This window comes from Theropithecus gelada, chromosome 2, assembly GCF_003255815.1.
Source record: "Theropithecus gelada isolate Dixy chromosome 2, Tgel_1.0, whole genome shotgun sequence".
Lineage (NCBI taxonomy): Eukaryota > Metazoa > Chordata > Mammalia > Primates > Cercopithecidae > Theropithecus > Theropithecus gelada.
In genome coordinates this window covers 146071479-146088166 of record NC_037669.1, presented here as the reverse complement: position 1 = coordinate 146088166, position 16688 = coordinate 146071479, and the positions used below count along the sequence as shown (strand labels likewise).

At 35.2% G+C, this 16688-nt stretch overlaps 1 protein-coding gene across 5 annotated transcripts in view; it reads right to left on the bottom strand.

The window, feature by feature from the left end:
- The window catches only part of PLSCR4 (phospholipid scramblase 4), a 67234-nt gene that overhangs the window by 11524 nt on the left and 39022 nt on the right, over positions 1 to 16688 (bottom strand). For all 5 annotated transcript variants that reach the window (XM_025377572.1, XM_025377575.1, XM_025377576.1 and 2 more), the window contains one exon: positions 3542 to 3777. In XM_025377572.1, coding sequence (XP_025233357.1) covers positions 3542 to 3777 — 236 coding nt within the window. The remainder of the gene's footprint in view (positions 1 to 3541; positions 3778 to 16688) is intronic.

Genomic DNA, 16688 nt, shown 5'->3' with positions numbered 1-16688 from the left:
AAAAAAAAAAAAAAAAAAAAAAAAAAAAAAAGCGGCAATCAACTTCTCCCAAACACCTCTCAATGCTGATATTTTGACCTCTTCCCATGAATCATGAATGTCCATACTGGCATCTAGAATGGTGACCATCCTTTCCACATGGTTTTCAATTTATTTTGCCCAGATCCATCTGAGAAATGACACCATCTATGACAACTATAGCCTAATGAAATTCATTTTTTAAACATTAAGACTTGTAAATCGAAATTACACTTTGATTCATGGGCTGCAGAATGGATGTTGTGTTAGCAGACATTAAAACAACATTAATCTCCTTATACACCTCCATCAGAGCTCTCGGGGACCAGATGTGCTGTCAGTGAGTAGTAGTGTTTTGCAAGAGACCCTATCAAAGGAGTCAGTGTGTCCTTTGAAGTTTTGACGTCAGGTGTTGACTTCTACTTTTTAGCTATGAAAGTCCTAGATGGCATCTTCTTCCAACAGAAGGCTGCTGCATCTACATTCAAAATCTGTTGTTTAGTATAGTCACCTTCATCAGTGATCTTATTATAGCTAGGATCTTCTGAAAACCTTACTGCTGCTTCTACATCAGGACTTGCTGCTTCACCTTGCACTTTTATGTTACAAAAGTGCCTTTTTCCCCCCTTAAGCCTTGTGAGCCAACCTCTGCTAGCTTCAAACTTTTTTTTCTGTAGTTTCCTCACCTTTCTCAGCCTACATAGAATTTAAGAGAGATAGGGCTTTGCTCTGAATTATGCTTTGGCTTAAGGAAATGTTGTGACTGGCTTGATCTTCTTTCTAAACCACTAAAACTTCCTCCATATCAGCAGTTAGGCTCTTTTACTTTTCACCATTCATATGTTCAGTGGAGTAATATCACTTTCAATTTTCTTGAAGAACTTTTCCTTTGCATTCACAGCGTGGCTAATTGGTGCTAGAAGACTAGCTTTTGGCCTGTCTCAACTTTCAACATGCCTTCCTCATGAAGCTAAATAATTTCCAGCTTTTTTATTTACAATGAGATGTGAAATTGTTTCTTTCACTTGAACACTCAGAGGCCATCACACCGTTATTAACTGGCCTAATTTCAATATTATTACGTCCCTCCCTGGAAGTCAGTAATACGTGTCTGTTAAGGGGCAGTTCTTTGACAAATTGGTAAAGTCACTGGCAAAGCCAAGACTCCGGAAATAATATAATCGTGCTAATTTGGATGTTTTAGGACTCTTGGTAACCTTGATAAAGATTTATGTAAACTTCATGTGAGAGCTCAAAAAGACTAGGGTAGATAGCAGAAAGAGATTGGCTCTATGTCTTGCATTCACCCATAAGAAGGTATTTAAGCTAATAACAGCCACACAGCTTTCATCCACTGGGACAGCCCTACATGTTCAAAAAGTATTAGGCACATTGTGACCCTTATCTCATTAAAAATTCTCTTAACAATCTGATAAGGTAGGTATTGATAATACTATTTTATAGATGACAAAATTCAAGCAGCAAGAGGTTAGAAAAGTTTATCAAGGTTTTAGCGTTACTAGAGAGTAGGATAGAATTAAAAACCTGGTTTGTCTGGGTCCAAATCTGTGTTTTGTTTATTTTTTCACTTATTTCTTTAACTCTAAACATTCCTAAAAGGGACAATTCATAAAATATGTTAAATTAACCTCTGTAAGAATCATTAAAGAAATTAAGAAACAGGTTTTTAATATTTAAATAAACAAAGCTATACAATTTGAAAAGAGAATTGACTGTAGAAGATGTTAACTTCCCAAGAACAACTTCTGTATTTATCACAAAGTATGGAAATGAGACTTTCTAAACTTGATAAGCTACAAACATTTTATTATCTTCTGAAATAATGCAGATGTTTAGCACTTCTCCTGAATGAGTGGCTTTACATTTTGTCAATATTTTGTCCAAATAATAATTTAGGATAAATTTTGGCTTTTGTAAAATCCAAATTTTGCTGATCCAACTATATTGACTTCTATACACCAATGCTATAATATTATACAAATAGTTTTCAGCACAGAAGATTATCAGGGTCCCTGTCAATATACAGAATTGAAAAGAGAAATGACATATCTCCAGGAAATACTTGGCTGTCGACCTGGGGAGGTAAGTATTGAATTGGGAAGTTTCTTCTTTATAATGTATTTCAGTACTCCTTTCTCTAAAAACAACAACAAAAAAGATTCAGAAGGTTCTATGGAATCTCCAATAAAGTAGTCTCCCTCTTATCCTCAGGGGATACTTTCCAAGCCCCCAGTGGATACCTGAAACCACAGATTGTACCAAATCCTGTATATACTATGCACAAACTTTTCTTTCCTTCTTTAGAATTTCATGGACATATTAATTTTACTGTAGATCTTAGTAACCTTAGCATAGGAATTTTTTTTATTATTAAGTCAAAAACCTTCACCTTTACATAGAAAGGAAGACCTTATGGCCTCTCTTTGGTCTTTCCTTGGCATATCCAAATTCCCAGCATTCCTACTCTTGTGTTTTGGAGACATAACTAAGTAAAATAAGTTACTTCAATGCAAGCACCATGATACTGTCAGTCAGTCTGATAACCAAGATGGCTACTATGTGACTCTGGGTCTGTATACTACAGGTAACATGTACAGCGTGGATACACTGGACAAAGGAATGATACATGTGCCAGTCAGAACAGAGAGGGACTGTGCAAGATTTCATCATGCTACTCAGAATAAATTTAAAATTTATGAATGGTCTATTTCTGGAATTTTCCATTTAGTATTTTTGGAACCTGGTTGACCATGGGTAACTGAAACCATAGGAATCAACACCACAAATAAAAGGCAACTACTCTGCCAGCTTTATCTTATTTTCATTAAGCAGGTTTTTTAGTTTCAGACATGGGTTCTTAAACAAAACTAATTGTACACAAACTTTGCATATTGGCCAGTTTTTGATCTGGATGCCCTGGTGGCAGCAGAATATCTATATAGAGGTTAATTAGGGAGTTACTGTGTTGTACAAAGGGGGTCTCTGGAACTTGGCCTGAAGAAATATTCTTTGTAGGGTTCATTATTTTTATTTATATTGTATGTTTTTTGGGGTGGCAAGAGTAGCTAATGAAAATAATGGGTGGTAGTAAAAAGCAATGGGCTAAGGCACTCAGTAATTGACACACTGTGTTGTGTTTTGTTCTCTTTTGTGCTGCTTTTATTGATATTAACTCTTTACTTCTAAGCAAATAACACAACTATCCTCTATGATAGTTTTTCGATTCCTACTTGTACACTTCTTTCAAGAAAACATCTTGTATGCCTTGAAGCTCAACATAAATCCTCATGAAAATATACTCATCCCACTATAAACATCCTTGTACTTGCTACTTCTCTTTCACATTTCTGAAACTGGTATCACTATTCTTATAGTTTCACAAATGGCATCTGTCATCACTGACCCAACTACCTTTATTCACTCTGTTCTGCTTTTTTTCTCTTTTTATTGGGTCCCTATGGTCACACTTCATAAGAAAATAATTTGTATTTTCATGGAGTACCTGAACTAAGTATTCCAGACCAGGAGGACAGTTTGCCATAGGAGTTGGCCCTGGCATCCATGTTATTGGAACAGGCTGATTTGGCACAGGATATTTGCCAGGCTGATACTGGACAGGATGGGTACCACCAACTGGCTGGTACAAAGGGAAGGTACTGGGTTGCTGTGGACTGTAGTATCCCATAGGCAAGCCTCCTGGGTAGCCTGCAGGTGGAGGGACAGCTGTTCCAGGGGGTCCTGTGTTCAAAAGAATTCAAAGTGTTATACATTAACACTATAAGTTAACATAACTTTTTACATGAGATGAAATAGATCACAAGACATCCACTTAAATATATAACAACTTGTTCCATTTTTGATTTGCACTTTATGCAGATCATTGTTGCATATGACCCAACGATGTGTTAGGGAGACTTATTTACATATTAATTCATTTAATCCTTTTAAACGTTGTAAGATAATTATTCCCATTTCAATGCTACAAAAATAAGTTTTGAAACATTAGAAGACCAACATGTTAGCTTCTTAATAAATTAGGTTTCTCCTTGGAGATAATAAACTTACCTAATGAGGTTGGGATTAATTACTAACATATAATTACTACATATAATTACTCCTGCAAATTTTTGTTATTATGTCTATTGTTATTGTTTATGGTTACATAAATAATATCTACCTTATTTCAAAGGGGTGCTTTTAATGAATATTTTAGGCTGCCTTGATCCAATCACTTGTACATATCTTCATCATCGAGTTCTCAGACTGGTTCCCAATCCTGACCTCTTTTAGATTCAATTTCTTAAGGTTATTTTCTTAGCAGTTGGGCTGCTATAACAAAATACCACAAACTGAGTGGCTCAAACAACAAGCATTTCTTTCTTATAGTTCAGGAGGTTGGGAAGTTCAAAGACAAATGTTAGCATGGTCAAACCTGGTGAGAGCCTTTCCTGGTTTGCAGATGTTCATCTTCTTGCTATATGCTCACAGAGTGAAGGGGAAGAGAGAGAGAGAGAGGGAAAGAGAGAATCCCTCTCCTGCCTCCTCTTATAGGGCATGAGTGCCATTATGAGGGCTCCACCCTTTTGATTTAATTTTCTCTGAAAGGCCCCACTTCCAAGTAATATCACATTGGGAAATGAGGCTTCAATATGTGAATTTGGGGGGGATATAAACATCCAGCCCACAGCACTTATCCCTCTACCATTTCTCCCCATTCCACCTTCAATCAGAGTTCTGATGAATTATCTTTGTCATTATAAGTCTGTCAAGGAACCTAGATTTCCTTAAATGGATATAGCATTTTATCATGCTTTAAGAGCACAGTCTACATATTCAATGCAATTCCCATCAAAATACTATCACCATTCTTCACAGAACTAGAAAAACAATCCTAAAATTCATATGCAACTTAAAAAGAGCCTGCATAGTCAAAGCAAAACTAAGTGAAAAGAACAAATCTGGAGGTATCACATATCATTTCAAATGATATTATAAGGCCATAGTCACCAAAACAAGACGGTACTGGTACAAAAATAGGCATATAGACCAATGGAACAGAAAAGAGAACCCCAAAATAAACCCAAATACAGCCAACTGATCTTTGACAAAGCAAACAAAACACAAAGTAGGGAAAGGACATCCTATTCAATAAATGGTGCTGAGATAATTGGCAAGCCACATGTATGAGAATGAAACTGGATCCTCATCTCTCACCTTATACAAAAATAAACTCAAAATGGATCAAGGACTTAAATCTAAGACCTGAAACTATAAAAATTCTAGAAGATAATATCAGAAAAACCTTTCTAGATATTGGTTTAGGCAAAGACTTCATGACCAAGAACCTAAAAGCAAATGCAACGAAAACAATGATAAATAGGTGGGACTTAATTAAACTAAAGAGCTTTTGCACAGCAAAAAGAACAGTCAGCAGAGTAAACGGATAATCCAGAGTGGGAGAAAATCTTCACAATTGATATATCTGATAAAGGACTAATATCCAGAATCTACAAGGAACTCAAACAAATTAGCAAGAAAATACAAACAATCCCATCAAAAAGTGGGCTAAAGACATGAACAGATAATTCTCAAATGAAGATATACAAATGGCCAACAAACGTATGAAAAAATACTCAGCATCACTAATGATCAGGGAAATGTAAATCAAAACCACAATGTGATAACATCTTATTCCTGCAAGAATGGCCATAATCAAAAAATCAAAAAAATAACAGATGTTGACATGCATGCGGTGAACAGGGAACTACACTGCTGGTGGGAATGTTAACTAGTACAACCACTATGGAAAACAGTGTGGAGATTCCCTAAAAAACTAAAAGTAGAACTACCATTTGATCCAACAATCCCACTACTGGGGTATCTATCCAGAGGAAAATAAGTCAAAAAAGATACTTGCATATGCATGTTTATAGCAGCACAATCCACTGCTATAATACAGAACTAGCCCAAATGCCCATCAATCAACGAGTGATTAAGAAAAATGTGAGAATATATATATATATACACACACACACACACACACACACACACGTATACATACACGTATAAAAAGGAATGAATTAATGGCATTCACAGTAACCTGGATGTGATTGGAGACTATTATTCTAAGGAAAGTAATTCAGGAATGGAAAATCAAACATCGTATGTTCTCACTCGTAAGTGGGAGCTAAGCTATGAGGATGCAAAGGCATAGAAATGATACAGTGGACTTTGGGGGCTCAGGGGAAATGATGGGAAGGGGGTGAGGGATAAAAGGCTACAAATTGGGTTCAGTGTATACTGATTGGGTGATGGGTGCACCAGAATCTCATAAATTACCACTAAAGAACTTACACATGTAACCAAATACCACCTGTTCCTCAAAAACCTATGGAAATAAAATATTTTTTTAAAAAGAGTACTCATAAAAATGAATTAGTACACAACAGCTAATGTTTGACTTTAGGATTTTTTTTTATCAAGGTCTCTTAAGATAGGCAGTGGTAACTTTGCATTTCACTATTTTAAATTCAAAGAATTGCCAACAATAAGTATGAGAATGCCATTACTGTATATCTACCTAGCTCTGGTTACCAGGAATTTTTTGAATAACTTTGATCATTGTTAATTTATTTTTGTTTCACTTTCCAAGTTTTTAAGATTAATTAAAATTTATAAATAACTGGGTCCTGGTTGTTTACCCAGAAATATGCAACAGACCCTAACTTATCGCGAAGGTGTTGTAGCCCTAACTGAAATCCTGTGAGGAGTAGAGTCACAGCAGCCCACAAGTGATGTTCTCTGAAATGTTAGGAAGGCCAGGCTCAGATAAAGAAAGGTTTTTCTCCTGTCATAGAGAATTTAAGGAATAATGTCTTGTGGTTGAAAACAAAATAAATTGTGTAAGTCAAGATATTTTATGTTAAGATTTCAGTATAGTCGTCCCTTGATATTCACGGAGGATTGGTTCCAGGACTCCTTCAAATACCAAAACCTACAAAAGCTTAAGTCCCTTACATAAAATGGTGTGGTACTTGCATGTAACCTACTCACAGCCTCCCATATACTTTAATGATGTTTAGATTACTTATAATAGCTAATACAATGTAAATGCTAATATAAATTGTTTTCGTGTTTTTATTGTATAATTTTTATTGTCATTTTTAATTGTGATTTTAAAATATTTTTAATCCAAACTTTTGTAAATCCATAGATGAAGAATTCACAAATATAGGGGTCCAACTGTGGATCTATTTTAGTTTAAATTAAGTAAAACAACTTTTTATTAGCAGGGAATGCTACCTAAGACTTGAACTGTAAAATCTGAAGCCTTGGTGACAAGACATGAAGGCAACTTTTAAAAATGGAACTAGATTTTTCAGATTTTCAAAGATAGATGTTTAAATTTAGAAAAAAAAAATCCAACATATTGTTTCTTAAATTGTGGCTCAATATACCAAGTCCTTCAAAATAATCTGGAGTTCTTACTAAAATTCCAGATTCTGGGCCTCATTCCAATCTATTGCATCAGGATCTCTTCAGCAAAGCCTAAGATTAACAAAACATTTTATTTCATCAATCCTTTTTTTTAATTGCACAATTCAGTGGTTTTAACTATATTCTCAAAGTTGTGCAACCATCACTGCTACCTAAACCCAGAATTTTCATCATACCAGAAAGAACATCCACACCCATTAACAGTAATTTCCATTTCCTCTTCCCCACAATCCCTGAAAACCACTACTACCTCTGTGGATTTGCCTAATCTACACAATTCATGTAAGTGAAAACATACAATAGGCCTCTAAGGCTTTTTTTTTTACACTCAACATGTTTTCAAGGTTCATCCATGTTGTAGCACATATAAGAACTTAATTCCATTTTATGGCTAAGTAGTATTCTATTGTATGCATACATCACATTTTAGGTATCCTTTAATCAGTCAATGGACATTTAGGTTGTTTTCACTCTGGGCTATTATAAATAACGCTGTGATCCTCCATGTACAAGTTTTAGTGTGGACATATGTTTTCAGTTCTCTAGCTAAGAGTGAAATGAGCTGAAATATTTGGTAACTCCATTATTAACTGCCAAACTGTTTTCCAAAGTGGCTTTACAATTTCACATGTCCACTTGCAAATATGAGAGTTCTACTTTCTCCATATTCTCCACCAATACTTGTTATTGTCTGTTTTTATTTTAGTCATCTTAGTTGGTATGAAGTTGTATCTTATTGTGATTTTTATTTGCATTTTTCTGATTACTAATGATGTTCAGCATCTTTTCATGTGCTTATTGGCCATTTGTATATCTTCTCTGGAGAACTATCTATTCAAATATTTTTGCCTACTTTAAAACTGAATCATGGCCAGGTGCGGTGGCTCAAGCCTGTAATCCCAGCATTTTGGGAGGCCAAGACGGGCAGATCACGAGCTCAGGAGATCGAGACCATCCTGGCTAACCCGGTGAAACCCCGTCTCTACTAAAAAAAATACAAAAAACTAGCCGAGCGAGGTGGCGGGCGCCTGTAGTCCCAGCTACTCAGGAGGCTGAGGCAGGAGAATGGCCTAAACTCGGGAGGCGGAGCTTGCAGTGAGCTGAGATCCGGCCACTGCACTCCAGCCTGGGCGACAGAGCGAGACTCCTAAAAAAAAACCCAAAAAACTGAATCATTTGTCTTTGTATTGTTGCATTATAAATGTTCTTTACATATTCAAGACAAAAAGTCTTTTGCCAGATAGTTTGCAAGTGTTTTCTCTCATTTTGTAGGTTGTCTTTTCTCTTTTATAGTGTCCTTAGATGTGCAGAACTCTTTAATTGTTATGAAGTCCCATTTATTTTTTGTTGGTTGGTTGTGCTTTAGAGTGTCATATCATATCTAAGAAACTATTGTCTAATCCAAGGACATAAATACTTACATCTATATCTTATAAAAGTTTTATAGTTTTCACTCTTAGACATAGGTCTTTCAAACACATAGATCTGTGATTCATTTAGAGTTTTTGTGTATAGGGCAAGACACAGTTTCAAATCATTCTTTTGTCTGTTGATACTCATTTGTCTCAGATCCTTTGCTGAAAAGAGTATTCTTTCCCCATTGAATTATTTTGACATGCTTGTCAAAAATGTTAGCCACAGATGTTTGGGTTTACTTCTTAGACTCTCAGTTCTATCTCATTGGTTTATATGTCTATCTTTATGCCAGTACTGTGGTATTGACTTCTGCAGCTTTATAGTAAATTGGAAATTGGGAATTGTGAGTCCTCTCATTCTTTTTTCAAGATTGTTTAGGCTATTCTGAATCCCTTACATTTCTATATTATTTGTGGAATAGCTTGTCAATTTAAAAAATTCCACTGTGATAAGAATTGTGTTTAATCTGTAGATCAATTTAAGGAGCATTTCCATTTAACAATATTTACTTTTCAAATCTGTAAAATGCCTTTCCACTTACATAGTCTTCGTTAGTTTCTTTCAATAATGTTTCATAGTTTTCAATATGAAAGATATTTTACTCCTTTTATTAAAGTTATTTCTGGGTATGTTATTTTTAATGTTATTGTATGTGGAATTATAATTTCAATTTCTTTTTTACATTGTTCATTGTTAATATATAGAAATACATTTGGATTTCTGTATAATGATCTTATATCCTAACACACGCTGTTTGTGCTGTTTGTGTGTATATATGTTTTTTTTTTGTTTTGCTTTTTGTTTTCTTTTTGACAGGGTCTCACTCTATCACCCAGGCTGAAGCGCAGTAGTATGATCATAGCTCACTGCAGTGTCAAATCCCTCAATTCAATCAATCTTTCTACCCTAACCTCCAAGTAGCTGGGACTACAGGGGTACAGGAGTGTACCACTGCACCCAACTTAGACTTTTTACATATATAGGATCATGTCTTCTGCGAATGGAGATAGTTTTGTTTCTTTCTTTTTCTTGCCTAATTGCTCTGGCCAGAACTTCCAGTACAATGCTAAATAGAAGTGGCAAGAAAGATACCCTGTCTCATTCTTGAGCTTAGATGAAATGAACGTTTTCAGTCTTTACTCCTAAATATAATGTTTGGTGTGAGTTTTCACAGGTAGTCTTTATCAGATTGAGGGACTTCCTCCTATTTCTAGTTTCTTAAGTGTTTTTATCATGGAGGATGTTGTATTTTGTCAAGTGTGACTTCTGTGCTTACTGATGTGGTCATGTGGTTTTTGTACTATATTCTATTAAAATAGCACATACATTGATGGGTTTTAATATGATATTTAATATGATAAACCAATCTTACCTTGGGATAAATCCCACTTGATGATGGCATTTAATCCTTTTTTATGTTCCTAAATCTGGTTTGCTAGTAATCTGTTGCGCAAGTCTGATCCTATATTTATTAGGGATATGATCTTTAGTTTTCTTTTCTTGTGATATCTGTCAGATTTTGCCAATTGGGTAATACTGGCCTCATAGAATTAGCTAGGAAGAATTCACTATTCTTTCATTTTTATGGAAGACATTGTAAATGACTGGTATTAAAACCTTCATGCAGCATTTAGTAAAATTTTCTTTTTTTTTTTTTTTTTTGTGACATAGTCTCACTCTGTCGCCCAGGCTGGAGTACAGTGGCACAATCTTTGCTCACTGCAACTTCTGCATCCCGGGATCAAGCCATTCTCCTGTCTCAGCCACCCAAGTAGCTGGGATTACAGGTGCGTGCGAGCTAATTTTTGTATTTTTAGTAGAGATGGGGTTTCGCCATGTTGGTCAGGCTGGTCTCAAACTCCTGACCTCAAGTGATCCACCTGCTTCGGATTTCTAAAGTACTGGGATTACAGGCATGAGCCACCGTGCCTGGCCAAAATTCACTATTGAAGCCATCTAGGCCTTAGCTATATTTTGTGGAAAAGTTTTACATGACAAATTCAATCTCTTTACTTGTTATATAAGTCTGTTAAGGGTTTCTGTTTCTTCTTGAGTCAATTTCAATTGTATCTTTCTAGGAACTTGTCCATTCGTTTAGGTTTCCTAATTTATTGGCATACAATAAATTGTTCATATTATTCCCTTAAGATACTTTCAATTTCTCTGTGGTAAGAGCCTCACTTTCATTCCTGATTTTAGTAATTTGAGGTGCTTTTTTTCATTTTTATTTTTGGTCAGTTTGACTTAAGGTTCCTTAATTTTGTTGGTCCTCTCAAAGAACAATTTTTTGGTTTTGCTGATTTTGTTTATTCTTCTTTTTTCTATTTATTTCTGCTCTAATCTTATTATTTCCTACTGCTTGGCTTGGTTTTTCTTTAAGGTGGAAAGTTTGATTACTGATTTGATATCTTCCTTTTTTTTAATGCAGGTGTTTATAGCTATAAATTTTCCTCTAAGCACTTCTTCAGCTATATCTCATATGTTTTGGTATACTGTGTTTTGTCTTCATTCATCTCAAAGTATGTTCTAATTTCCCTGTGTGTGATTTTTTTTTTTTGCCCCTATTGTCATTTAAAAGTATTCTTCTACCACTGTGGTAGAAGAATATACTCTACAGGATTTTAATTGTTTTAAATTTGTTGAGACTTGTTTCATGACCTAACCACAATACTGTAGAATGCCGTATGTTTCAAGAAGAATGTGTATTATGCTGTTGTTCGGCAGAGTGTTCTATTATGCTATTATGTCTAGAATGTCTGTCGTAGACTGTCTGTTGTGCCCAGTTTCGTTTATAGTGTTGTTCAGATCTTCTGTTTCCTTTTTGATCTTCTGCTTAGTTGTTCTATCTATTATTGTAAGTCGGGTATTACAGTCTCCAACTATTATTTATTGTATTATCTATTTCACCCTTCAATTCTACCAGTTTTACTTCATATATTTTGGAGTACTGTTTTTATGTGTATATATGTATATACTCATTCTGTCTTCGTGATGATTGACATTTTCATTATTATAAAATGAACATCATCTCTAGTAATAATTTTTTCTCCAAGTATATTTTTGTCTGATATTTCACCAATTCTTATCAACTACTAAGTTTGAGAAACACTGTTTTGATACAGCATTTTGCAAACTGAAGAAATATTCATAGATCATTAAAATCAATTTAATAATTCAAATATTAATTTTGCAAATATAGTCAACTAGAGAAGAATAAAATAGAAAATATGAAACTGTATGATTAGTATGCTATATATTCACTTTATATTCAGTATTGTCTGGTAAAACTTGTATTACTTATATATAAATATATTGAATATATATATATATGTATTGTTCACTATGTGTTATATTAGATTATCATCAAGAATATTTGAAAGCCAATGATTTAAAGATCCTTTTATTTAACTAATAAAATGAAAGCAAAGATTCTATTTTGAAATGAAAAAGATGGAAACAATGTTGCAACATTGCAATGTATAATCATGTAAGTGCTTGTTTTTACTATAGTTGGAGATCTTTCTCTGTAGATTTCCACCTTGAAGAAAAAAATAAATCTTACCTAAATATAGGTTAAACTGTAGTTTCCTTCTGAAAATTACTGATTTTCCTTGTAATATGTGTATATGTATGTATATGTGTTTTTTTGTGTATCTGCCTAAAAATTATGGGATTTTCAGTCCAGATGAGAGCTGAAAGATGTTAGAAGCTGAGATTCACCTCGTGTCCAGATAAGTGTGCAAAAATGAACAAGGCTACAACAGTAGAAGCCCAATTTGGGCTGTATTGTTACAGCTCCACAAATGGTATTACATTTCCCTAAGTAAACTCGGTTTTGGGAACTGTAGGTCTATAGGACTAGCGAATCTTCTGTCTTCTGTAATCAAAGAGCAACGCCACACAGCTTTGTAGGGAAGGGATTGACATCTCCTGAAAAACGCAGACACAGTCCCGGCTGGGCGCCGTGGCTCACACCTGTAATCCCAGCATTTAAGGAGGCCGAGGTGGGTGGATCACCTGAGGTCAGGAGTCTGAGACCAGCCTGGCCAACATGGTGAAACCCTGTCTCTACTGAAAACACAAAATTATCCGGGTGTGGTGGTCGGTGCCTGTAATCCCAGCTACTCTGAAGGCTGAGGCAGGAGAATCTTTTAGAATCCGGGAGGCGGAGATTACAGTGAGTCGAGATTGCGCCATTGCACTCCAGCCTGGGCAACAGAGCAACACTCTGTCTCAAAAACAAACAAACAAATAAATGTAGACAGTCCCATAGGCAGCTCGTTTTTGAAAAGGTCACTCTTGCAGAATTAAAAATTCACTTAAATGGGATAAGGTGGAGATTATGGTCTCTCTCAGAGCCCCTAAAGAAATGGGTCCTGGATACCACCCAGATCTGGAAGAAAGTCCTATTAGAGAAAGCTATGTTTATTAAAAAAAGAAAAGAAAAAGAAAGATAATAACTAACACTCATTGAGCTCTCATCATATTCCAGCCCTTATTCTAACAATTTTACAAGTACTAAATCTTGTCATCTTTACATCAACCCTATATAGTAGATACTATTATTATCCTTAATTTATAGAGAAAAAAACTGAGGCATAGGGAGGTTAAATAACTTGGTGAATGTCACTAGCTGATGTATAAGGAAGAGAATTAGAATTCCAGCATTCTGACTGCAGAAATGTCCTTAAATACATCATGTTAATACTCCCCCTAGATCAGAGGCAAGGAAGAAGAGCACGCCAGGCGTGATTCTATGGAGGGCTTTGGGCCTATACACTGAATTGGCATCTCTAGCTAGCAGCTATTTTTAAGTCCTTAAGTTCTACCCTTTCACCTCCATGGGACATCATGGGACTATGCAGTGGTCTGGGGACAACCAAGACTGTGAAAGCCAGTCGTCTTTGAAGGTGAAGTCTAAGACATTTTGGTTACTCATAAAAATGCCACTCATAATAGTCAGGAATCGTGAAATTCTACTAACACTAAAAAACAAGGTCATGAGATAAATCAAAGATTCTTTTATCTATGAAATATTCCTCAAGCCCATTTCAAGGACCAGCTTCTGTGCTTGCTGCTAGAAATATAAGACAGAAAGACACACAAATGCATGCCTATCTCCAAGGGCAGCAAGTTCTGTGGAGGCTACAAAGATGTATAAAAAAAGGTGAATGGTCACAAAGCAAGTAATTGGCATCATCATAGGTAGATGCATAGTGTGTTAAGGGATTAGACAGGAGGGGTACCTAACCTATGCAGAGAAGGTATACTACGATATAGGTGCTAACCCACTAGACCTAGCCAGCATCTCCACGATGGGGAAAGGTTTCACAGGCAAACAGACAAGAACAAGCAGGTGCATAGAGGAGGCTCACTATTGCAAGACAAACCGCTGTGTGTGGAGATTTAGTAGACAAGGCTAGAAAGATAGGATGGAGTGAAGATTATGAAAGACTTTGAACTTTATGCCAATCAAATGCAAAGTAAAGTGATTAGTTTTACATTTAGAATTATTTATAAAGGAGGTCAGATTAGGTAGGAAGCACTTGCAAAGGTCTGGCTAGAAGGCAAGGAAGGCTGATTTTGGTGAAAGGAACATAGAGTGGAGAAATGGTAATTGACATTTAAGATACAACATTGACTTTGAAGTGGACTGGATATGAGAAAAGATTCTCGTTTCTGGCTTGGGATCCTACAGGCCTCTAGTGTGTGGGAAGAACGGAGGAAAAAAATAGAGTTTAGAAGCAAGATAACAAAGTTGGGCTGGTTGTCATTGAGTTTGAGATTCAATGGTTTTTCATGAGAAGCAGTCTATAGGTGGTTGGAAGTGCAAGTTTAGAGACTAGCAGACTGACATGATCTGTGGGTATGTAGCTGATAAGTGATGAAGGAAAAGGAAACCTTCAGTATTAACAAGATCACTTAGAAGAGTGTGTAAAAGGAAGGGTGACTGGGAGAGGAGAGAGAAGGAGACAGGGAAGAGCAGGGAAGACCAGGGGAGTAGACTAAATAATTCTGGGAACAACAGCTTTTAAGAGTAGGGACACAGTTTTTGACAGAAACTGAGAGTAAGCAGACTAAAGGAAAAATAATGGTAACAGGAAGCAATGTCAAATTAGAGTTAAGTGAGAAAAAAGTATAATGTATTTGGAAAAAAGTGAAGGAAAGTATGTATTTAAGTTTGTCATGAAGAATATACTTTAATTCCTTTAAGAATTGTATTTATGAGTATCCAAGTTGGACTAGAAATCAGATATCCATACCTTCTTTTTTTAACCATTGTTAAAAACAATGCAACTAAAAATCATATGAATTATCAGGAATATTAATTATTATATCACTTCAATTAATGATTAATTTACCATGTACTTTCAATATAAAAGCACCTCATGTTATAAAACTTGAAGATCAATAAATCAGAAAAAAATCACTATTTAGATTTTGAGGCTATTCATATGGAGATTATATTTTCTAAAATTAAATTTATATTTATTTTAAAATTAAATACACGTTTATGTAATTGAACGATTTTTGTTATAAGTATGTATTATCCAGAGATAAAAGAAGGAAAAAATATGATAAAGTTATATGTGGGAAACTGGTACATTATACTTTCTTCTAAGCTTTGAAGTTTTCATAAGAGTTCTGATTGCTTCTGCAGGAAAACAAAGAAAAACAAAACAAAATATGTTTTACTTTGTGTAATTATAGCATCTCAGACTTATGTAAATAAAGACCTCTGTTATGGAGTGTTGTCGTATGAATACTGGTGTAAGAAACATTGCCTGATAGGATTTGAGTTTTCCTAGTTATTTTGAACATCAGGAAATCATGCCATTTTCTCTTTAATACTAAATATAACAAAGGTTTCTTTAACTATTCTTTTAAACAAGAATGGTGGATAAAATTATTTTTGGTGGGAACACATATCCAACACCATAATGCAAATTGAAATTATGTAAAGAAATTTGGATAAATTCATTAACACTACATAATTCAAGTACAGATTTCAAGATTCTTAATTTGACTCACAGTGACAATTTTCGTCAGTCTGTGTAAGTTTACAGTCTAGCCACTAGGTGGCGATCAGAGCGAAATTTTGCTATATTTTATAACTGAAAATTGACTAATTGTGTGGTCTGAACTATAATATTTTTACAACTTATCTTGTCATTTAATTTGAAGAATGTAGCCTACTCTCTTGTTGAATTATTGATATAGAGAAGAATAGACATATACTTTATCAGATGAGAACATGATGTATAACCAAGGTTTTTCTCAGAAATGGTGAAGTTTCTGTTCTAGTAGAGTCCAGGTTTTTGGATATAGAGTAATTGGTAAATACAAGATAGATCTTGTATATCATGTTGGAAGTCACTGAAGTGATATATAGAGAAACTATCAGATAAAGCATGATTATAATTTAATAATTTAATTGTTAATACCTTGATTTAGGAGAGGTTGAGCTATTAATGCAGTATGTTATAATGCATTTGATCCTCATAACACACATACACATTAGGAAAAGAGAAAAAAGGAAATCCTGATGCTTTCAGAAAACACTGTAGGTGCAGAAGCCACCTAAGCTGCATGAATCATATGCCTAGAGCCAAAAAAAAAAAAACCTTTGGCCAGGCGCGGTGGCTCACACCTGTAATCTCAGCACTTTGGGAGGCCAAGGTGGGAGGATCACTTGAGGTCAGGAGTTCGAGACCAGCCTGACCAACATGGAGAAA